At 38.5% G+C, this 25,223-nt stretch overlaps 1 protein-coding gene across 1 annotated transcript; it reads right to left on the bottom strand.

The window, feature by feature from the left end:
• Nucleotides 1–5,026: 5,026 nt before the first annotated feature.
• Nucleotides 5,027–23,247, bottom strand: tcf25 (TCF25 ribosome quality control complex subunit). Its single transcript, XM_083900828.1, has 18 exons — nucleotides 22,947–23,247; nucleotides 22,408–22,554; nucleotides 22,236–22,307; nucleotides 22,023–22,144; nucleotides 21,381–21,446; nucleotides 21,190–21,272; nucleotides 18,747–18,877; nucleotides 18,335–18,434; nucleotides 16,823–16,916; nucleotides 16,621–16,713; nucleotides 14,100–14,205; nucleotides 13,808–13,967; nucleotides 13,546–13,633; nucleotides 13,233–13,391; nucleotides 12,198–12,288; nucleotides 11,422–11,501; nucleotides 11,233–11,308; nucleotides 5,027–5,357 (listed from the first exon to the last, which is right to left on the bottom strand). Exons 1-18 carry the CDS (start codon nucleotides 23,160–23,162, stop codon nucleotides 5,190–5,192), a joined length of 2,052 nt encoding a protein of 683 aa, XP_083756954.1. The 5' UTR covers nucleotides 23,163–23,247; the 3' UTR covers nucleotides 5,027–5,189.
• Nucleotides 23,248–25,223: the final 1,976 nt, after the last annotated feature.

Raw genomic sequence — 25,223 nt, 5'->3', positions numbered from 1 at the left:
GTCTGACTTGGGAATGATAATAATGAGTTGTCCTGGTGGATGATGAAGGCGCAAGGAGGTTCATCAGTTGTTGCAGTCAATGTACTGTAGTTGTTCAACACATCAACACGTTGACGAATACGTTTCCAACCGGCGCGTCTGTCAGTGTGTGCACATGTGCGTCTCCGCGCGCGCAAAAACAAAAAATAAATCCTTCCAAAGGATCCAAGTTGTTGTCGCGCTCACAGTTGATGCCTCTTCACTCTCACGATGCCTCCACCAAACTCCTGAGCGTCACTTCAGTCCTTTCCAGGCAACAGACAACAAAGTCCGTCTTGTCATCCATCTGGAGAGTTGAGGACCTGTTTGCGCTGTTTCTGAGTGATGCTGGATTCTGGAGGAGAAAAAAAAAGGAAAAAAACAAACTTGGGAGGACTCCGCCTCTCATGAGGCAGTCAGCTGGTCTTCAGTCCTGTCTCATAAAGAAGCAACATGGAGTTTTTTTTATTATTATTAGCTGTAGGTCTCAGGTTTTTCATGTTTGAGCTGCTTCGGTTTCCAGTGACCTTAACGAATATGTAGTGACATTTCATAAGGGTTAGGGTTGAGCGTTTAGGTGCAATACATTCATTAACTGCGCCCCTTTATTTGGAAACTTTTTCCGTGCTTTGACCTTTGACCTTTGAGAACTCACAGGGCCACATCTGCACTCTGGTTGAAACCAGTCAAAGGGAACTTAGCACCTCTGGTGTAAACTCTGCTGATACACAGTCATTCATTCATTCATTCATTCATTGTGCTTTATCCTCCGCAGGAGGTTCACTGGGGCCGATCTCAGCTGACACATTGGGCAAAAGGTGGGGTACACCCTGGACTGGCTGCATGTCGTCACACATGTAGAGACAATCAACCATTCACTCTCACGCTCATGGTCAATTTAGATTAGCCCAGTTAACCTCTGCACGTTTTTGGACTGTGGGAGGAACCCGGAGAGAAAAACCCACACGCAGACAGGTGGAGAACATGGAGAAAAGGCCCTTGTTCTGACCGGGTCGGGTCTTTTGGCTGTAAAGGCGACAACAGCCTGATCCACTGTCAACAAACCCTTAAAGATACATGTTCAGCAACGACAATTATAATGTTTCGATTCAACATGATCTGATTCCACATTGTGCAGTTTATGGTACTATGATGTGACTGACCCGTGTTTGTGACCCAGGGCCTTTCTGCATGGAGTTTGCATGATCTGACTGTGTGTGAACGGGTATTCCCTGGGTTCTACAGTTTCCTCCCGTAGTCCAAAAACATTCAATATGGGGATTTGGTAAATTGGTCACTCTAAATTGACCGTAGGCGTGAGAATGTGAGTGAATGGTGAGCGGTAGACAATGGATGGATGGAGATGATGAACCATCTGAAAGTCTTTTTTTGGGGGGGGGGGGGGGTTCATCTTACCTTCTCTGGTTTAATGGTTTCTCACTGATATTCATTAAAGGTGCATTATGTAATAAATCTAAAGCAACTGGCCATAAAATCCTCCTAATATGTCACAGAGACTCGGGAATAATGTTCATATAACAAACTGAACTCACCAACAACAACAGTACAGACAAAATATTTGCATTAAAAAAAAATATTTTGTGTTGAAATCATGTTTTGGCATGTGGCGCCACCTACCGTGGTCTACCAATCATTGCAGTCAGTAGAGTCTCAGCTGCTGAGCAACCACGGCTGGCCAGTTCCGTCAGAAAACGAAACCTTAAAGACCTCATGAAGAGAGAATTTTGAATTTGAATGCAATAACCGTCTTTGGCCACATTCTTACATATGGCACCTTTAACTTTGATTAGTAATTATCAGGTATAACCTACTAGCAAACAAGAGATCATTTTACCAATTTCAATTAGTAAGTAGCTGCTGAACATAAATGTGAGGTAAATTGTACCCACTTTATTTAAGTATTTCATAGCTTTTTATTTCAGTTATTTTATACTAATGGAATTAGATCTACCCCCAAAAAAGTTGATGCAAATTGTTACCTCAGATTTACTGGGTAAATTCTATGGGTTACTTTTTACAGTGCAGATTTGCCGATTAGGCAAATTGAACACTTTGACCTCGAGTGTGAGAGTGAATGTTTTTTGTGATGTACTGGTGACCTGACCCCGCCTTCCGCCCTATGTCAGCTGGGATTGGCACCAGTGACCTTCATGTAGGATAAAGTGGTTTAAATGAGTGAGTGAGTGAGTGTTTGCCAACTCGTTTTAGTGGTAAAACCAACAGTCGACATCAAAACGTGACTCCGGAGACTTAAAGACTTTCAGATTTATACGGGCGATATGTCACAACCAGTTGCCGCTTGATTCTTAGGCAACAAAAACCAAACGATATTTTGTACGTTCCAAAATAACTTCCACTCGATCTCATTTAGAGCGGCAGAACCAGACCCATTTCCCCAATTATGTGAACTCTACATCCGCACACAACTGAGCAAGGATCCAATACAATATCATCATCATTCGTTAGCCCATTGTAACCTCAGGTCATTTAAGACAGATGAAAACCATCTGACATATATAGGCTCAGACACCAAACATGACTGCGAATGTGTCCTTAATCTAGATTCTCCATCTGGAGAATCAGATACGGCAAAAAGGATATTAGATTGACGTAATCCTAGTTTTGAGTTGCCCGCAGCCGGCGTCTTGTTGCTACTGTCCTCCTCACAACTGACTGATCTGAAACAAGCACACAACAGCTCCGTCACCGTCTCTGACGTTCAGCTGCAAACACTTGTCGTCGACCACTCGGCGCCTGCATGTGTCATGCGAGATTTTTGAAACATTAACAACAAACTCGTGCTTGCGTCTCGACGGGAAGAAAGAAAATCCTCAGCTTTATAAAGAGTTGCAATAGCAGCGTGAAGCCATAGGTCAAAGATTGTGACATTATATGGATGTGGAATAATCCATTAGGGTGTTTTCCAATCAAGCTGCACAGTTTAGTTCACTATTTCTCTGCCATATGAGAATGGGTCAGAGTCAATTTAAATAATATTCGATTCAAGACATCTCATAATACATAAATATTAAGAAACAGAATATTCATTAATCCTTGGAGGAAATAATACAGTAATTAACATGTTTTTGACCATATATATTGGCCCAAGTTTGCCAATTAAAATCCCTTAAAGGACCTTTACGTAAGAAATAAAATGGTGAGACTGCAGATTGCAACAGACTATGATTCTCCCTTTCCTAAGTGTGTCGGGTAACTGTGGTTATCGTTGTGCTGCTCTTCTCCATTTGCGTCACTATAAATTTAGTTTGTTTGGTCTGCTGCGGCCACGGCGTAAATTACATTTTGACAATTTGTATTTAAAAACAATTACGAGTGTTTACACATTTGTGGATACGCTTGTCAATTTCTGCCAATAAATCCTCCAAATTGTTTGTTGCTATTTAACAAGGAAACGAGTCACTTCAGTGCCTTTAAAACGACTATATCATGTGTAAACACAGTACGGTGCACCTTGGTGGAACCACAAACAATCAGTTTATAAGGTACTTCTGCATAGTTAGTGTATATAACACAGGAGCCAATGTGTTCAGATTCTCCCGTCTCCTTCTTCAACATTATCGTTAGTGTGCAACACCCACTTCAAAACGCAGAATGATTCCTTTCAGACTTCAAAGAGGTAAGGATAATTATTACAGCTTTGTTGTTTTGTTGTTTTCCAAAACCTTTTTCAGTTGTTAAGATTTAGTGTTCGTGTTCATTCTCATCAAACACAGCACACAACCTCTAAGGCCACACAGCTCCGCCTCAGACGCCGATATGAAAGTCATCCCATATTGCTCATGGATCACATGAAAACTTCCCACAACCTCAACTATAGCTGTAGGTGAACTCGTACAGTCACACAAGTCATGAGGCTCCCCGGGTGAGAATGCTGTATAGACGACCATGTAAAGATAGTTCCAGTTCGATCAATATCTGCAGAGTTTATGCCCTCAGTGTGACTAATTGTTCCAATAAAAAAAAAAACCATGAAAGGTCACAAAAAAGACATTAGTGAAGACATAAAAATGAGTGCTCCACTATTCTCATGTATTATCTCACTGTTGGATCTTTTCTGACTGGAAACTTCAAACCACTGACTGTCCTGCACAGACGTCCATATACAAAATTAAGTGTTTTTAGCTCATGGGGACACAGGCGCTGGTCTAGACTGATGATTCATTCGGTATGTTTGTCTGTCAGTCAGTTCTGGAACAGGTTACCCACTGATCTGCGTTCAGTTACTGACCTGGGAGTTTAAAAAAAAGTTAATTTAAAACATATTGATTTAGAAATACTTCTAATATTCAGTAGCACGGTGACACTTTCCTTCATTTTCGAGTTTTACTGCTTCTTATTTTATTGTATTTGAATTTCTGTTCCAGCAGGGGTTGTAAACTACTGTATAAATAATAATTGGTTGATTGAATTTTCACCTCACAGTTAGTTGAAATGAACTTCTATAAGCAGAAACAATTCAACAGTAATGCATTTTAAAGGCTAATTCATACTTTCTGAATCTGCAGATGTCCACGAATTAAATGTCCACATCTGACCATGTAGTCGTTCACATATAGCCCAATCTTTTGTTGCTGCTTCAGCTGCACTTAATCCAGGTATGGACAGTATGTGGGAAATGGATTGGAGATCTGTAATGTCAGAAATGGTGGGAAATATCATTTCATGGTGGGAAAATTAAGTCTCAAGCAAAATTAACAACACGTAAAACTCAATAGTTTCAACTTGACTCTTTCATACAGCAGTTCACTGTTACCGAACGTGATAAACTATCCAAAAGCCTTCAAGTGCTGGTGCCAATTCATTAAAAGTGGAGATATTAACGGAGCACGGAGAGGAGTTTAAATCAACCAACCCATTTCCTGACTCAGCCACTGACCACAATCAGATCACCCCCGTGAGGAGTTTTCTTTTTTTAATTAATGCCACTGAAACAGAAAAAATACCCACGACCATTTGTTCCATTTTTGTATTATAACAATTTGACAATTAAAATATACAATTAAGTTTTACTATTCTCACATGATGTCAAATAATTATTTGTTTTAAAAGTTTTTCTTGGTTGTCAGCATCCTCCGCACCATTTTTTTTTTTTTTTTTTTTTCTTTAATTCCCAGTCTCTCTCCCTCCTCTCAGTCCCACTCCTCCTCATCTCTGAGGTTGTTGTCCTCTCTTGGCGGCTCCTGAAACCTGATGTTCGCCAACATGTCCCTCATGGCCACCATGAGACGATTCACCTCCTGGTTTAGCTCCTGACCAGCTCGAGCCACCTCCATGTTGTCCTCCTGCCTCAGTCCACCCTTTGACGAGAAGAGACAGAATACCGTGTTAATATACAGATCCTTTATTTCTTCACCCTTTATCTTTAGCATGAGGATTCATTCTTACCTGCATGGTAAAACAATAATCACAGTATTTTTGGTACTTATGCAAGTCACAAGCAAGTCTTAACCTTCAAGTCTCCAGCAAGTCCGAAGTAATTCTTGCAAGAATCGAGTAAGTCAAGTCCTTTAGTACTTAAAATCAAACCAGTTATAAGTCAAGTCGTACGAGTATAAAAAATTAAGACGATTCCCTAGATATTCAACATTTAAATAGGCTTAAAAAAAAAAAGACTGAGTTACAGAGTTTTGTCTGTAACAGAAACACTGTATTACTCATACAATGCAAGTACTGCTTTATGGTCTGCTTCATATAACTGAAAAAAAAGAAAGACACAATTAAATTAAATAAAACTATTTAATTTAATTGACATTGGGCCTACATTAAACCACATTAAAAGTATATACCTTGAACTATTTTTCAATATTTAAGTCAAGTCAAGCATGTCTCAAGTCTTCAAATTTGCTCAAAAAAACTCACTTTGAGACATAACACATCATTGCATTGAATGTTTCTCTTCTACTCTGTAGTAAAAAAGTAATCTTTAATTCTCAAAATGATGCTTGAGGATTTGATTTCTTAGTATCGTTGTAACCTTTTTGACCACAAGCCTTTCTTAATGTTGCCATTTCTCTATCTAATCATTTTCTCTCATTTTATAATTTGCCCGGTGAATTTTACTAACAGTTTCCACAGTTGTTTCACTCATGGTGATTTATGAATGAAAGGGTTTATTTTTTTTTACTTATTTGGTAACTTATTAACTTACTTGCTGATATAATTGAATTAGTACACAATCAAACTTGGATAGTAACTCACCATTACACGTTATCTAGGCTTGTGTTACATAACATGTTTTCAGACGTATCACTTAAAAAGTCAAAGAAAATGACCCATACTGGATGTCTCCAAGTGGATAACATGTTCCAGACAGATGGAAGTGCCCTGATGGAAACATGCCTTGGACCCAACTGTTAACAAAGAACATTAAAAAGTGTGGCTGAGAAGGTTCACAGAGGCTGTGAAGGAGGACGTAAGGTCAGTTGGTTTAACAGAGGAGGACATGATGGATATGGTGAGATGGAGGCAAATGATCTGCCGTGGCGAGCCCTAAGAGGAGAAGGCGATAGGAGAGGTGCAGTGTGGCTGATCCACAAGATGCTCGATATACACACCGTTCAAAAGTTTGGGGTCACTTAGAAATGTCTTTATTTTTTAAGGAAAAGCACTTTTTTTTCAATGAATATAACATTAAATGAATCAGAAATACACTCTTTACATTGTTAACGTGGTAAACGACTATTCTAGCTGCAAATGTCTTTTAATGGAATATGTACATAGGTGTATAGAGGCCCATTTCCAGCAAACATCTCTCCAGTGTTCTAATGGTACATTGTGTTTGCTCATCGTGTTAGAAGGCTATTGGATGATTACAAAACCCTTGAAAACCCTTGTGCAATGATGTTAGCACAGCTGAAAACAGTTTTGCTGGTTCTTTGACAAAAGCAAAGTTTCAAGCAAAGGTATTTCTAATCTTGAATGTCTTGACTATATTTTCTATTCACTTTGCAAATCTTTTGATGAATAAAAGTGTGACCTTTAACGGAAAACACAAAAAAAAAAATTGTATAGGTGACCCCAAACCTTGGAACGGTAGTGTATGTTGAGTTACCTTTTAATTAATAGGCATAATTTTCGATAAATTGTTCAGCCCTAGAGAAAACCCGCACACACGGGGAGAGAACATACAAACTCTGTGCAGAAAGGCAATTGTGCTGACTGGGTCTCGAAGGCAAGAGTGCTAACCACTACACCAACCGTGTGGCCCTAACATTGTTCAATATTGTATTAAACTTTTAACCTTTTTGTACTTTTAGGGGCATTTTGTATTCATCAGTTAGACTGGTATCATGATGGATCATGTATGCGATTGTCTCACAGTATAAAGCAATGCATCAGGTATCATATTGTAAGAGGCCCTGCGATCGCGATCCACACTCCACACTCCCCATTTACCACTCTGTTTTCTTTAGGTTGTGTGTGGGAGACCTCCGCAGACTCTGTTGAAAGGGCTACACACACATTTCATCACAGATAATTCCTATTTTCCCTATCGAATGAAATGCCGTTTCACATAATGCTATATGTCTAATCACATATTTATCACATGTCAGCAATACGGCTGTGATGTAAAGGGCTACGAAAAAAGGTCTGTGGGATGATTATGTTGAAATATTTACTTCCAGTGAAATGAGTAAAGGGGGCGTGAGATTGCAAAATGCACAGGTAGAGACTAATGCAGGAATAACTATGCCGTTAGAACACATCAAGTTCAATTAAACCCGTCTTAAAATACAATAATTCCACGTCTCACTGCATTTGCTGCCATATGGTCTTTCTGCATATCTGTCAGGGAAATCTCAGCCAAAATGCAGTCTATTCTGAGAGGTAAGCAAATAAAGTGACAAAGAGCAAATATTCAAACATTCATTTGTTGCTCAGGTCAATGTGGCTCAAGACTGCCTCTAAAAGTGGGGCAGATCAACTTATGCAACACCATGCTGATCAATTATACTCAGCATTAAAATGATTGTATTTTGTAATATGCGGTCTTTAATAATCTGGCCACTCCCCACGTATATGGTTTGTTCATTCCATTAAATATACCATTTTGCCGCACAGCATTTGGGAAGTCAGCTTTTTTTTTCTGCAGGAGCTACTTTAGCACATTAAAAAACAACTTTAAAAGTTTGTTAAAAGCCACTCAGCTCTGCACTCACTGATTTTGACTCTAGAACATCGCGAGGGCTGAGCAAACACTATACTCAGCGTTGGTATTGATCCAATATTGGCCAAAATCACTGGAAAGGATATCAGAAAAAGAAAATCGGAAAATATGAAACAATCTAGAAAAACCTATAAATGGCATAAATGCTTCACTGAACATAGACAACACGCCGCAGAGAGAGACTCTCACCACTGCCATCATGTGACAAAGACGATTATATAGTTTTTGACATGGCTAATTATAGGTAACGAGGAAATGCATCAGCAAAAACGACTTATTAACAGCAAAGCTGATTAAAAGAGATAGAAGATTATATTATTAATGCATTATTAGCATCAATAACCACAGAGAAGGGTCATGATGTTGTGAAGGAGGACACGAGGACACAAGAGCGACCCCTAGGAAGAAGAAGTTACTCAATGTTGTAATACTGCTTTTAAATCAGACACAATAAAAGTGATATGGAGCCATCCCGAGTTGTACTGACTGTACTTAATTTGCTTTATGACTAGCCTACAGCTGTGATGTACTTTTGTATCTGTAATCTGCTTTATACTGTATGCCTCAAGTGAGTTAAGGGTGCATGTTGCAGTTGCATCTTTGTACTGTCTGCCTTGTTGTGATATGAATAAAGTTTACACATCGCATTATCTCATGTTCAAGTAAATTGCCTCCATGGTAAATGAAGTATTTTCTGCCCAGAAGCAAAACAGAAAACAGGACACGGGTCAAAGTAAAGTGCTACATAATACTCTATATATACACATACTAAATCATTTCTGAAAGGATAATCAAACATACTCCTTATGAAGGTGTGCTACAAAACAATCCTGCACATATAGAAATTGTGTGTGTGTGTGTGGTAACATTATGTTCCCTATTATACAGCTTAAGTGTTGTAATTGTTTATTTGTTATTGCATAAGTGACAAAGTGGCTATTCTGTGTCAAGTTCAACTTCTTTTTGACTTACAATTTGCTTATCAACACCAGACATTGACTAAAAAGTGTGTATCAATAAAACATACATAATATGTCCCACATTAATTGTGGGAATGTAGCCTCATTAATCAGTGGAGTTAAAACATCACCATTAGAAAAAAGACAAACCCAGGCTACCGACGACTTATATGGATGTCGTGAATTTATGGGTTAAGAGTTAATTGCAAAAAGGACACGGTCATAAGATTTTTGTTTATATATTTTTCAGTCGTTATCCCCGGAGGGTGTTCATGAGTGTTTAGAGGAAGTATTTCATCAGCCAAGGAGGCATGCCGAGTTGTTTTTCTCAACCATCCAACAGTTTAGTGATTTAACAGCCCTGCTGCTAAATGAGCGTATCTGTGTTTTAACTTCGGTAATCTAAGAACAGGAAACTCAAACCTTCATACTGTGTTCCTTCAATGATAAAGCAAGCTCAATAAAACTCTACCACAGAAAACCCAGCACCACAAAGAGAAAATTAAAATATGTTTGTTGACACCTTTTGGAGTAGGTAATTTCATAGTGAATTATTCACTAACTCGGTGAACTGACACAGTGTGTTCGAGACAAGTGAGCATTAGTTGAACCAAGGCCTTAGAGCTATTAAATCACATGATGTCCCCACATGCACAGCATGGGTTCTTCATTCATGTCCCAGGATGTTTTCCTGTTATTAAAACGTGGCAACACCAAGACAACAAATGAAAAGTAGGGACTTGCTCCAGTTGTACTCGGGTGTATACAACTTCAAATTACTCCAACTAGGCCTGGGTTTTGTGACTTTCTACTGTACTTAAAGGATTTGTTGTTTCATGATTTTCAGGGCACCATAGCAAAGACACAGCACTGAAAGGAAAATGACAAATCACTTTCCAACTGCATCTGAAAAAGGACTTATTTCTGTATTTGTCCGGGTTAAAGCTAAGAGTGACATTTGACAACTGTGACCAACACATCCTGGGAAAGATACCAGAACACTGTAAAATAGAAGCAACACTCAGAGAGTGTACATCTCTGCCTAGGCCAGCTAGTTTCCATATATGAGTTAACTCATAAATCTAATAATTGGGATTAGGCGGGTATAGACAGGCGCGTGCTGGCCGTAGTTTTTGCTGCCAGCACACGCTTTCTGCAATCTCCTCAGTTAAATTTGTATGTTTATAAATGCTGAAATAACACATTGCTTCTCTGCAGTGCAAATGGCATGCAGTCATGTTTCATTTGGCTAATGATGCTGTAAGTTCCTCTCTCCAAGTGTAATTCTTTGCATACACAATCTAATAACGCTTGACAGATTTTTAGGAAGAAAAGCTCTGTGTCATTTTTGATGTTCTTGTATGACCCTGCCTGAATGCAACCTCGGGGCGTGACTTTAAAATAGCTCAATGCTCAGCAGTTTGCAGTGACTGGACAATGGTCATTATTATAGATGCATTTTTTTGTCATGCAGTGACCCCCTCCCTGTTTCTCTCTCCACTGTTAGTCGTCAGGATTGCTATCTCTGTGCTGGGATCTGTTTAACATCAGTGCTGGTCGAAAGTTAAACTGTACCAAGTGTTTTTTGAAAAGTGGGTCACAGGATCAGTTGCCTTAGGGAACTCTTTCGGTGCATCAGTTATTGGGTTTGTAATGCCTTAAATTAGTTTGCTGTGGACTTTAATTTATGATTGAACAGTAGCACTGTAGTGTAATTTGTTTTCTCAGTGTTAATTATCAGTGGTTATTGGCCTAATTCTGCCCTGCATGCACAGACTGGTAATTTAATACAGACCTAAATAATTCTGCGTACAGGGCCTCTGTGGGATACTCTTAGCTGTGATGAGCATGTGGATGTCAAACTTAAAAATCATAAATGGGGGTTTGGCTCCAGTTTTTGCTTGCATTTGCCACAAAATGCTCGTTTATGAGAAAACACTGGGTCTCTGGGTCTCACACATGACTATGCTTGACTATGAAGTGACTTGAGCTGAATTTTGTTTGTTCTTCCAGGCTGACCTGGCCTGATCCAATCGAACAACTCACCTGAAGGTTGAAATTTGGCAGCAGAGAGCGGAAAAACAGCGACAGTGTACTCTCACTGGACGAACCAACATGTTGCCTATTTGGAAACACAAAGCAAATTAAAAGAAGTTCAGTTCTTAGGTTTAAAAGCGCACCATTTACCAACTATGACAGGATGTCATGTGCACAGTGGTAAAGAGAGTTCATTACCTCTGTGGTCGGGTATAAGATGTCACCGAGTCCAGTGGAGGCAGAGGGTCAAAGCCCATCACAGGCTGAGTAGTCACCTCCTAATGATATCAAACAAATAAGCAAGATCAGAGTCATATTTGCAGGGGCACATAATAGCAAAAAATAATAGCTTTGCCAAAAAGTCAGTAAAACGGCAATATCTACTTAAACTTAAAGATTTCATTTCATTTTAAAAATTGACAAAATGTTAACGGTTAGTCCCTGACCCTTCTTCCATTTTCAAGTTCTTCTGTTTAAAGTTACGTTTGTGGAAACCTGCAATAGGAAGCATATTTTTCTGAAATATCTTTTGGTGTTTCTTCCCTGTCAAGTCCAGTTCTTTCCACAGGACCTCAGTGGAACAAGCACAGCGGATTGGGGAATTCTTCTTCTCTCCAAAAGGCACTGCTTACAATTTGTTTCTTTGTGATTAACTTTTGTAATTCTTTTTAAAAATACATTACACTAGCTCTTGGTGATTATTGCGACTATCTGGCTAATCCTTGTTCACTTTTTCGCAGAATAATGAGACTGCAAGTGGTTTCAAACCAGGACGCTGGTATAAAGGAAAGGCTGTACCACAGAGTGGTTTGTCTAATTGCTAGCCTGGAAGCTTTTCCAGAAGTGGTGACCTTTCTGGTACAGAGAACAGCAGCAGTCTGATGTCAGTTGAGAACTATGAACAGATACGAAAATGGCATCTGAAAGAATTTTCATGCTGGACTAAAAACTGGTAATTTGGTTGCGTTTCTTACTAAAGGCAGGCATGAGGTGGCTTCCTTGATCTCAGAGAGCAGGACGTGGCGATGGATGTTCCTTGGTGCACTCTGGTACCTCTGGCTTCTCCTAATACAGAACAAAATTTGAGACTTTGAAAATCTGAACACAGTGGTAAGAAACGTCGCACTCTTTGTAACATAATTAGCACCTAAACCATTTTCCAAAGTATAATCTTTCTGTGCATATCATTTGACCCTGAAGGTTTTTGGTCATGGCAACATTGACCTTTGACCAGAGTACTGCCAGGGTCCATTCAGGGTCCATTCAGGGTCCATACCAGACCCAAGACAACTCCAGATACATCGAGGTTGTTAACATGACACATGATCTGACCCATCCATCCAGTGATTGATGATAAAGTCATAAATCAACCACAGCACGCTCTAACAATGTCACCGTACTTAATCCATGAGTGAGCAACATGTGTCACTGAGTTCAACTAAGTGAAGCAAAGGAGGCTGGGAGTAAAATGTAAAAAAACAAGCTAAATGTTTTTTGTGAATTACGCTGTGTAATCGAACTTATATACAGACATTTACTGCGGTGTCATATGCTTTGGCAATATAACAAATCATTGTGGGTGACAAGGCTTTGAGTAAAAACATTTAAAATGACTATACACTATATTACATGAATTATTTCCACAAAAAACCCCTACATCTTGCTTGTGCCTGTACCTTTATTTACAGTATGTAAGACAATCTGGAGGAAGTTGAGTCCTCCAGATTGTCACAAATGGACCAAATCTGAAAATATTCCCTACAGGTGTTCTTGAGATGTGTTCAAAAGAATCTGACAGATGGGTGGCCTATCCTGGCCATCCATATATGCAAAAAGAAACAAACTCCCAGTAAAAACTTTCTCTGGTCCAAGCAATACTCCTGCCAAGTTTGAGGTTGATGAGGTGAGCGGTTTAAAAGACTCACACAGAAAAAGACACAACATCAAGGATTAATGTCTGAGAACAAAAAGAAAAAGGAGAAACAAGATAATAAGCATTGACTTCTTACCTGTTTTGACAGTCCAGCACCAGAGGATCTTTGGCATCGACTCGATGCAACACTTCCCTCACCGACTCTTCCAACCAAAGCATCACTGCTGCCTCCTTCCACATGATGTAAGTCCTCCCCACATACAGAGCTGTCAGTTCAGCCAGAGCTGGCAGTTGCCTAGAGACAGACATGGTGTGACAATAAAGAGTTAAGAAAAGCAAAAAAAATTGCTGAAATGTAGAATAAAAGATAAAGCTCTAACAAAAAAAAACAACATAATTGATTATCAATGATAACTTTAATAGCAACGTTTAGAATGAGGGGACTTTACCCTATGCGACTTTTTGGACCAAAGAAAGCATGTGAGGTGACTGCTGCATCAGGTTGCACGGTGCACAGATCCAGTAGAGGCATCAAGACTGTGGAAAACACATTAACAGAAACATAGGTGAGAGGAAATTCAAATTTACAACTTCCTGGATGTAAATGGCAAGAAAGACCTGCATTTGTAGAATTATTTAAATGACAATAATTAAAATAATTGAAATGACTGGAGGGTATTAATGACTTAATCGATCATTTGCTGGTCTAACCTCCAGGAAACATGACGAGGGCTTCCTGCAGCATCTGGTCAGCTTTGCATTTTTGTTTGACACTTTCTTCAGGATCCAAATCTTCCTCCTGACTGAGATGAAAATGGCAAAGTGCGGCAGAGAACGCAAAGTTTGGGAGCTGGGACAGGTTTCTGTGCTCCTATAATTGCAAAAAAAAACAATTGATTTCAGCATTACACTGAAAATAATAAATAGATATTTAAATTGGTAATTATATCGTCAGTTCAAAATCAAGTTAAGACACACATATGCACATATAAGCACTCCTTACCCCCCAGTCTTGATACAGCTGGAGGAGAGGCTGGTACTCTCTGGAGCGCAGCATCAGGAAATCAATGAGCAGGAGCATGCAGAGCGGGTCAGAGTCGGGGTCCAAACTAAAATAAAAGAACACAAAGAAGTGGTTAATACAAGCAGAGCATCATCCAAACAAGACTCTCCAGAAAATGACACCTACACACAGTATAATATTTCCTTTAGTGATAAAGAACAGCGTGTGACAAATAATAGTAAAGGATAAACCTATATCCTTTTTCATCACATTGACTCATCATCCATCAGCATATAAAATGACATTTACTATTTCAATGAATAGCTGAATAAGAGGCAAAAAAAAATGTATGTATTGTCTGAATGTTGTATTTTCCAACATTTACTTTTAATTCTATATTTCAACTTCAATTTGCCAGTGTGCCGTGCACAAACTTATACTAACAATGACAGCAAAATAAGTTAATTTTGCTGGTTTCCTCCAAAACCAGAACAATGTATTTATACAGAGAACACACAGCGATACATCTACATTTCGTGTAAAAAAAAAAAAGAGAATCGTTTTTTATATGATTATTTTCTCTATAACATCAAATCAAACATGGTAAATAACATCACCCAGAAAAGGTGAAGCACTTCTTCGTGCTGTTCTTTCAAAGATTCCTTTATCAATCACATTTTGAGCAGTGATTTAATCACAACTAGATGGAGAGAGACAGCTGTCAGCTTTTATTCTCACACTGCCGCTTTACAAAAAGACCAGACCATCGTTGTCATGAAGTCAGGAAGCCAGAGTTTGATGAAAATCACAGATAAAAGTTGACCATATGTTATATGCACAGGCTGCAAATCTCATACTATGGCAGACTGATGGTACATAAACAACCCAATCAAGCCTTATGTTCGTGGCATCTGTACCAGCATGAGACGGAAGGCTTTATTCTGAAATGGTAGATTTGAACAAAAACATTTATTTTAATTTTTTTAACATACTTCTAACATAAATAGCAAAAAGAACTAATGTTTCTTGCAATTCCATGCAAAAATTATACATAAATAACAATTAACATATTAACATTGAGTGCAAATACTTAAATATTAAACCCAACATCAGCATGAAGAAGCATTTAACGGGCAGAAAATATCACTTGAAAATAACACATCATTTAAACGCAATGTCTTTGTTTTATTCTGCAATTTAAAACTCAATTACGCAGCCAAAAATGTATAACATTTTATTGATATTTAATGACCTTTCACAGCCCTTATTTTGGGAATCACTGAACTAGACAAAGCACCGAGAGTGCACTAACCTATGCCAAAGACGCTCCACCACAGTATCAATATATCTATATCTGTGTCACCACCACTAAATAGGGCTGTCACCCCCCTTGCTTTGTTGGTAAGACATGCTGTGCACTGAATAATCGCTAATCACTTCATTTAACACTCTCTGTAAACTGGCTCATAAATATCTGTGTGTGCCAGGAACATCTGTGCACTCTGAGCGGGGTAATATTGTAAATTAAAAAAAACAATCAATATAGTTCAGTTGACAGGTTATGTTTCTGGCAAATAATCTCAGAGTTGGGGGAGTTACAGGTCATAATAAATTTGTTTTGTTTTTTGTTGAAAAAAGTGACATCCTAAGTTACTACCAAAATCTAAAAAGAGGTCCTTCCTTGAACCATGGTCCTTTATTCTTTAAAGTTATGCTGCTCACAAACACAGACAGACAACCCATCCAATACAATAAATGTCACTCAGTAACTCAGTCAGCTAGCTAGAGGCCACTGGATAAGTGATATTTACCCCAGCACATAAAAAGACTGGTAAGCACTAAAAACTACAGTTAAAATCCAATCACGATATGCAGCACATTTAGTATGGCACACGGTAGATTTACTCTCAAAAAAGGATGATTTCAGGACAGAACACTAATGAGTTTTTCTTTCTAATGTCAATTCATCACAATGCTGAAGTCATTCAGAACCCCACGGGAAAACCCCGGCCCAATAAATTAACTCTTATATTCCTCAAAATCTGATGACTGCTCTCAATGGTTCTTTAATCACGGAATGAAAGAGTTATTTTTGTTTCGTGAAACACACCATGTGATCATATCTACTAAACTTCAAACAAGGAAACTACAGACACAATTAAGAAAAGAGTTTCCAAACCCTCACCCCACACAAACAGTATTGAGAGACACAGTTGAGAGTGTGTGTGTGTGTGTGTGTGTGTGTGTGTGTGTGTGTGTGTGTGTGTGTGTGTGTGTGTGTGTGTGTGTGTGTGTGCTTGTATTGTGCGAGTGGGTGTGTCTGTAAATGTGACTACATTCTTGGTACTCTCAGATGTGTTTGCTGCTAGGTTGGTGGAGTAAATCGATCATTCCTGCAATTACTACCACAGTTCTGCTAAGCGAGGGGCACGTGTGGTGCAGCAGTGAAACGGGTCACCCTCCCCGTCCAAGAGCATTCAGCGTTATAATCGATACCGAAGGTAAAGGGTCGGGATCTCACCTAAGGATGAGCTTGCAGAACTCCAAAGCCGTCCGTGGACATCCACGCTTCTCCAGGAACATCATGTGCTTATACAGAGCAAGATAAAATGCCCTGTAATATGAAGTAATTGAATGAATACATTTCTGAATGATGGCTTTATTCCTTAAAGATGCAAGGGGTCAACTCAAAGTTAAAAGGAGAAAAAAAGGGAGCAACCAACCTGTTTTCTGATCTCAGATAATCGAGTCTGCTGGCACCGGACGTCAAGCTAAATAATGGGTGACAAGCGCATTCAAAGCAGTACAAGCCCCTTTCTAAAAAAGAAAGAGTGATGGTTTTGTCAAAACTTCTGTGTCCAAAGGTCTGTACAGTGTTGGCTTTAAGTTCCTGAAATAGAATGATCTCACAAAGATGAATTAACAAAACAGGAAAACACCGTCTTTCTTATTTGTCTTGCGTTAAAGAGCAAGTGAGGCATGTCATTCAATTAAAAAAATCAAGCAGAAAAAAGAAAACAATAAGCCTTTTACAAACTGCGTTTCGTTACCCTCTTACAGACAGTGGCTGCTGTAATAACCCAGGTATTGTGTGACAATGGCTGCCTTGTCGATTTACAGTTTATAATCTAGATCTCACTGGGGAGAGAGATGTTAATCTCAATGTGACTTTTTAGAAGACCACATTTAAAATAAAAAAAAATAAAAAAATAAAAACTTGCAGAATGTAATCAAAGAAAAATAATCTGGTTTTATAAATCCTTTTCCTAGTCTTTTTTATAACTCAAACGCGATTCATCTATTTTATGCAGTACTATTTTTCTATCATTAAACATTGCTGACACAGCCACCAGTAGCAATTTGGGGTTCAGTTTTCTGCCCACTGAGTCTGTCATGCAAATTAGATGAGCCCTGGATCAAAGTGATTTACCTTCTGAAGGAGTTTGTCTGAATAAATGCACAGTGAATGACTGATCCTTTAGAAATGATGAAAAACAGACTTGGAAAAGCTTAATCGTATCGGAAAAAGTTGCCGTTATTTCATATCTATGCTCTAATCTGGAGCCCAAAAAAGCAAAATAGTAATTTATCCACAGACTTTTTTCAAAAAAGCTATAATAAGTTTATTTTGATGTACAGATTAAACCCTTTCTTCAGTCTTGGAAAAACTCAGCATTCAGCAACAACCAGTAACACCAGTTTCACAGTGTATGTGCGTGTGTGTGCGCCCTACACACAGAAAATCATAAAACCTTCTTTTAAATAGTGAAAAATGCTTCTGTGCTCTTGACTAAGGCCAGGACTACAGCTGCCCATCAGTCAGTTTGAATATATTTTACAATTAAATAAAACAATACAGGGAGCTGAAAAGCTTGAGCGCATTTACTTTAAAACAGGAACACAACAGGTGTTGTGTTTGTGACATATGCATTTCAATGTATAGTTTGGCTGTGAGAGACACATAGCTCACAGTAAAAATAGACCAGATGTCTATTTCCAAAAAGAGCCATGTCGCTTACTCCTGTGATATGCACTTGAGACTACGAGGGCAATGTGAGTGCTTATCAACCGCCATGTGTGCTTAAATGAAAAGGAAGACATCCTGTGACGCAGATGCTTCCAGTGTAAAACCAGCTTAAGTTCTAGGTCTCAAATTATAATAATTGTCTGAGACTTACTCATCCTTTCTCTTTACATATTAATATAATATTTGAAAAAGAGTCAATGATCCTCACCAATGAGGTCCCTGGCCATCTCTTGATCCTCCTGTATTCGACAGACATCTGAAAGCTGCAGCAACGAGTCAATGTGGTAAGGGTTAAGCTGTAGCAGGGCCTGGAGGAGGAAAAAAGGGGCCGTCAGGAAAAGGCTTTCAAAACAGGATTTACTTACGAGTATAAGATTTTAGTGAAAATTCAAAAAGTAGTAGTAGTTTAATGTTACTTTTGACTACAATGCCTGGGTACTGAATAACCTGCACCATTTTAACTGAACTAAAAGTAGTGCTAGTTAACTTTTAAAATGCTGCCACTGAGCATGTTAAATTGACTGGATGGAGATTCGTTGTCGGTTCCAACTTTAACAAAAGAAGTGTATGATTTTTTTGGATTAAGTTATTAACCATTTATCCGTTTGTATTTCTCTTACAACAATGTTGTTCGGATCCATGGACTCGACAGCATCCAGGAACTTGAACTGCACTTGTTGGTAGTCACGACTGTGCTCAAAGGTGAAGTAATGAATGCCATCCTTTGACTGCAGTAACGTCATTGAGATTCCTGTTGAATACATAAAGAAAGACAATATCAGCGTCAGTTTAGATCGACTGTAATATTTCCGTTATGCAACACAGTGTCCTAAGATTATGGGTTCAAGTAATTGGTAAAATATGTCTTATTCCGTGGCTGTACAGAAGAGTGTACATGGTGTAATGCAAGAGGACAAAAGAGATCCTCAGGATATGCACTAGCAATAACATTAAAAATATTCATTAGATTTACTAGGTCCAATAGGCAACACTACCAATATAAAATAACGTTTTCTGAATGCTCCACGCTCAGGACGTCCTGTACCTGACTTCCCATTTAAAAATGTCGTTTTTCACAAGTTCCACTTCAACGCAGCAACAGACACAGTGAACTGTGAGGCAGTTGGCTGGAGGAACTACATCCCTGAGAGACTGTTGGTGTACTAAACTACTGTGTCTGTGCACGGTTCTGCAGCTGCACAGCAGCACAGAGGAAAGAGCCTCAAGGAATTGTGAAAGCTGCCCAGCACAAAGTCGGTTCCCCTCTCCCCTCAACTGAAGAACTGCACAGTTCCTGCCTGCCTCAGGAACATCTCGGGACACATCTCACCCTGGAAACGCACTGTTTGAGTGTCTGCCTTCGGGATTCTTTCATCCTTCCATCCGGCGTAACCCGGGCTTGTTTTCATAGTCGAGGACGCTTATATAATATATAATATTATACTAATATGCCTGTGTGTGATTGGTATTCTCAGTTTTTTTGAAATTTTGTAGTCTTTTTAACATATTTATCTTTCATTTTCTTACTTTTTGTAAAGAAAAGTAAGAAAATGTTGAAAAACATAGTTGACGTCATTGGCTGCCAATGACGTCAACTATGTTTTTCAACGGGCCGTGTGGTTTCGGTGTTCTGTGGGTCTTCAAAATCAGTCAAAATGCTGTACAATGCTCGGCAGTATGAGGCTCTCTGCACTGAAAATGGCTGGCACCCATTGAGTTAATGTTGTTGTGCAATGTCTCGTCACAATGACAATAAAGATTCTGATTCTTGTGAAGAATTATGAGTATTTGGTTTGTCAGTTTGGTAGCAACCTTACTAAAAAAAACAACTGCAGCATAATCAACCACTATTATTTCACAATACATCAATGACGACTTTCAGTGAGAACACAACAACGCAGTCTTGGTGATGACGTTAGTTTAACAAAAGCGTCATTCATACAGTAGTATAAAGTCTAAATGTAAAAAAATACGTATTGCTTAAGGTACTTCTAAACTAAAAAATACAGTAATTGTGTTCTGACGACAAGACAAAGAACACTCATCGAGTCTTAGGGCTATATTTTATAGAATGGTCAATTGAGAAATTTCAAAGAACAGTGTAACTGCTGAATGCAAGGTTCAACGCTGACGCACTTTTGATACTGGCCAATATGCACTCTGCTGACTACCATAAAACCAACACATCACACAGTACAGTCAGTGTGCAAAAATACCCATTAATAATCGGTATTGTTACGCAATACTGTTTCACCACCCCAGGTGCTACCCTGCAGTATTGGCAGATCTGGGCTTGTGTGGGCCTTTTCCACAGCACAATTTTGTCTGGTTATAAAGGATAAGAAAGCATGCACAGTTTATTATGCATGTAGATCATATATGTAAAACTGAAATTACAAAAATATTTTGGAAAAAACACCAATTTTCCAATTACAACTGGATATATTCCAAGACTGCAATTTTCCAAAAGTAAAACCTAGAATATAATTGGAAATACTGAAAAAAAATACTGTATATACATTACAATTCATACAAAGGTTTTTTACCAGTGAATACATCAAATGTATTACTTAATAATTGTTTATTAACTTAGTTTTATGGTGACTTTTATTGTGTATGTTTGTCAGTGCATGTACTGGATACTGTACTACTTAGGAAAATCAGGGCATTAAATATTTAACAAGTACAATCTCCTTTGCCAAGAGGCAATTCAAAACAAGCTCAAATAAACTTTGATTTCCCCTAATCTACATACAGACAGCGACTGAGGTGTTGATCTTGTCATTGTTCAACATCTTTGCAGCACTAAGGCCGATGACGTTCTTGATACAGTTCCTCAAAGAAAATATGGGATTCCTTGGCAGTTGTGGGGGAACTTCAAACATGCATAATCATGTATAGATATATATTCCTCTGCTCTGACATTTATCGATTGTCCTATGGGTTATTAAGTTGTTTTTATTTGCAAAGTTGTTTTTAGTCATGGGGCTGTCTTTATCTGAAGCTCGATCAAATCGATCTCATTAAGATTTTTATTTATTACAATTATTACAACAAATGTACCTGTCCGACTGAAGCGAGGCCAGCTGTCCTTGGGACTGGTCATCCAGGTGCTACGGTGAAACTGCCTGTTTCTATGTCGAGGTCTGTCAAAAAACAAACAAATAAAGGAGCATGAAATACTGTACATACAGGTATTTTGAGATGACAAATGTCAAACAATGCCACAAAATAATCCCTTTCCTCTTCTTTACCTCTGATCCCCAACAACAGCTCGAGCGCCAAAATATTTCTTTAGCTCCGTCTCTGGGTTGAGATTCCTGGTGAATTGAGTGAAATAATAATTGATAAAGAAAGAACAAGAATATTAAATATAGCCAAAGCCTATTCTCTCTCACATTTATTAATTTACATTTGATTTTGATATTCTGGAAATGTCTCAAAAACACAAATGCAAATGATTCATATTTTTATGAAGATGATTTAAATCAGACGAAAAGCTTGTCATTGAATGAATATTTTGTACACCCAATCAGTGATTTAACAACCTTAAAAGCATTTAACTACAACCATTATAATCTTTCATAGTGTGGTGTCAAGCGCCACCACATGATGGCATTGAGGAATCACAGACTTTCAGATTACAGTAAAACAGCTGTGTACTTGTCAAGAGAAATTTAAATACTGAAAGTGCAGATTCATTTGTAATTGAGTTTAATTATATGTGATGTTAACTTAAAAACAATCATGACAAAGAGAGGACATTGTGTTTGTAAATGAATCAGCAGCACTGCTCACACCAGCCAAGTAAAAGGTGGGTGGTTATAAATTGTTAAAAAACTATTTTTGACACACACAAACGCACACGAGAGGACATGAGAGATTAGTCTCCTCACCTGTGCTCCACGTGTAAAACAGATCTTCTCTCAGTGCCTCCACAATCTTCATTTTGCAAACTCAGACTACTGGGCTGGTCCAGATTCTCCAGCAATACATCTATGTTATCATCCTGAACAGCCTTGTGAAACAACACAGAGAAGTCATTAAAAAATATAAAGTGATTTAGATGTTCTCATGGCAGATATAGAGCCTCTTCTTTATAAACGCACCTGGCCATTCTCTGACCTTCCTTTTGTCTTCTTCTTTTTCTTCTTCTTCTTAACTCTGTCTTCAGATGTAGACTATTAAAGAAAGGAGAAATTACTAGTTTGCAAATTGAGATCAATGATATTTGAGTCAGAGCAAAGGTAAAGTACCTTTCTGGCTTTATTTATTCTTTACCTTAGTAGACGTTTCCTGTTGCTTTACATCAGGACCGTCAGGGTCTCCATTATCATTCTTTTCCATGCCACTTGTTTTGTTTCCATCTGGTTTCTCCACTTCTTCGTCGGGTACAATTTTCTCTGTCTCATTGTCTTGATCACATATCTAAGAAAATGTGAATGTGGTAACTAAGGGTTCCAGATAAAGCAGCAGTAGTACATTTTACAAATCCCATAACTAGATAAGTCAGCAACCCATCAACGAAGTAAGTAAAGCATAGCTTCAAAGACCTCAACCTGCAAAGTGAGTACTGTATATTTTAAAAGTACCAGTACAGAAAACGACAGTAAACTAGTGGTTGACAGTTAAGTTCGATACCACCTTTCTAAGGTGGAAAACACCCGTCTTAACAACATTGTCATGATATAAATTAACATGTTTACATAGAAGGGCTAACTTGTGTTAGCAAGTGATAGCTTGTGTTAGCAGAGGCTATCGACACATTGATAATAGTTCAAAGAAAATTATATTTGAGTATGTTTGTAACGTCCTCTTACCAGCTCATAAATGTTGCTGACGTTTTTCTGTGCCTTGCTCTTCTTTGCCTTTCGCCCTCGGTCTTTGTTGTCAATCGGGTGAGAAGTATTAGCCTCTTGCGGCTGTTCCTCCTCGGACTGCTCCTCTGGGCTGCCATCCAAAGCTAGTTCCCCGAGGTCCAAGGCCTCCTGACCCCGCTGTTTGCCTCGGAGCCTTCGCAGCGCCCGGCTAGACATTGTCCTCTATCCGTGGGACACATACACGTCAATGTCCGTGATTAAACCACTTCTACATAAGCTGGCAACCACTGTGAACCCAAAATGTTCGATGTGCTTCTTCTTCGATGTGGCTCTCTTCTTCTTCGTGTAATACATTTCCGGCAGGCTGTACGCTAACACGCGCAATACTGCCCTCAATTGGCACGAAACAAAATTATCTAAAAGCAACTGTACCCGATGTTTTTAATGGCTTTAGTGCAGTGGCCCTAAAGGTCAAAACACTTCACAAAATATGTTTTCTCTACTGCTGTTGTACTTTCTGTAATGTTGTTGTGTTTTGACCTTCACGGCCACCGTAGTTTCTTACCGTAATCGAGTAACAGCACTTTCATCTTTTCAGTTTGATCTGGAAATAAAACCTTTCCCTTTCACTGTGCTGTGAAAAGAGAAATAAAGATCAAAACATCAGAACACAGAAAATCAGAACACCAAATGTCAAATTAGATTAAAACAAAAGAACAATAAAAACACAAAGGTATCACGGCATGCTTTTTACACAGGTTGAGGGTTTTATATGGCTGTCTGCTATGTTGTACGTCACTATTGTTCTGTATTTGGTATTTTATGTTATCATCTCATTTTATTGTGAAGCACTTTGTGATTTTTATCTGTGAAAACTGCTATTATAAATACAATGTTCTTACTTTACCTTACAAAAAGCAAGTAAGAATGATGAGAAGAAGAATAAATCACAAGATGAATAAATAAAAGATAAAAGGACAGCATGGATGTGAGGTTTCACACTTTACAGCCCCAGTAGAAATGAGGAAGTAAGATTTCACCTCTGTGATTTCCTCAGACTCCAGCTGCTTAACAGGTCGACTGTGACCAATAAAGAGGAAACAGATAAGTGTCACAAGAAACAAGACATGACACCAATGTACTGGTCTGACAAGAGGCAGAGTTATTATATTATTTTAAAAAACAAAACAAAACAAAAAAACTTTTGCACATTCTTTTCCCCATCGTTAGAAAACAATAGACACCATTGTGTCAAACTACTGTATGTGGGCAGACAAGCATTTCAGAGGAAATTCTGCTGTAATCCATTGTGCTTGCACAAGGAGGAAGTTGCAAATGTTATTACAAGGTAGAGTAAGACGGAACAAACCTAAGACAGGTAGGATTCAAAGGGTACAATGGATTTATTTACAAGATGGTAAAAAGGCACAGAATTCATTCAGTCTGTCACTTTAAACCTAGCAAACAGTACACAGTACAATCATTTGATTTGTTGGCTTCAAGAAAAAATACAAATATACAATGGATACAAAACATAATCCAATATCCTGTATACAGTTGACAATACATTGTTTTTAGTTCAAAACAGTTTAAAATGTATGGTGGTTGGGGTAAAAACACTTTTATCACAGCAGTGAAACTCCTAAACTCCTTTTCCTTCATTTATATGTGCAGCTACAGCATTAACATGCATTTCTTAACATGATTTGTTCAACGCTAAGTTTGATATTCACACAACTCATCATGAACGCAAGTGTGAATGGTTTGGGTGATGACCTGTCCAACGTGTAACCTGCCTCTCGCCCAACGTCAGATGGGATTTGCAAATTTAAATTGACGCAAGATTTCAAGCCAGGTGGACACAACAGGACTTTCTTAAATGCAAAGCTCAGTTTCATATCTCTAGGTTGAATATTGGAGCAGACGTCCGATGATGAGACAATGAAGGGGAAAGCAGAGAGCGAGCAGATTATCGGGTGGAAAATCTTGTAGCATGAACTAGGCCTCACAGCAGAGCTTCCCAGATTTCAGAGGATTGAGGCCCCTAATTATTTTGTAAAAATCTGTCCGACGCCAGATTTGTAAAACAGCAAGAATGTAGAACAACATGAAAGTAAAGTTAACAGTAAATAATTATGATCTCAATTTTGATCTTACAATTTTGCTCATACGTGAGAATCCCTATGTAACATATGTCATTAAAAATTGAATAATAATGGGATATCATGTTTTATGAAGTTTCCCAGAGCAAATGATTTGTTCGGTAAATACCTGCAA

Source organism: Microchirus variegatus (genome assembly GCF_963457635.1).
Source record: "Microchirus variegatus genome assembly, chromosome: 14".
Classification (NCBI taxonomy): Eukaryota; Metazoa; Chordata; class Actinopteri; order Pleuronectiformes; family Soleidae; genus Microchirus; species Microchirus variegatus.
The sequence above is the reverse complement of the archived record's forward strand: the minus strand, read 5'-3'. Positions and strand labels throughout refer to the sequence as shown.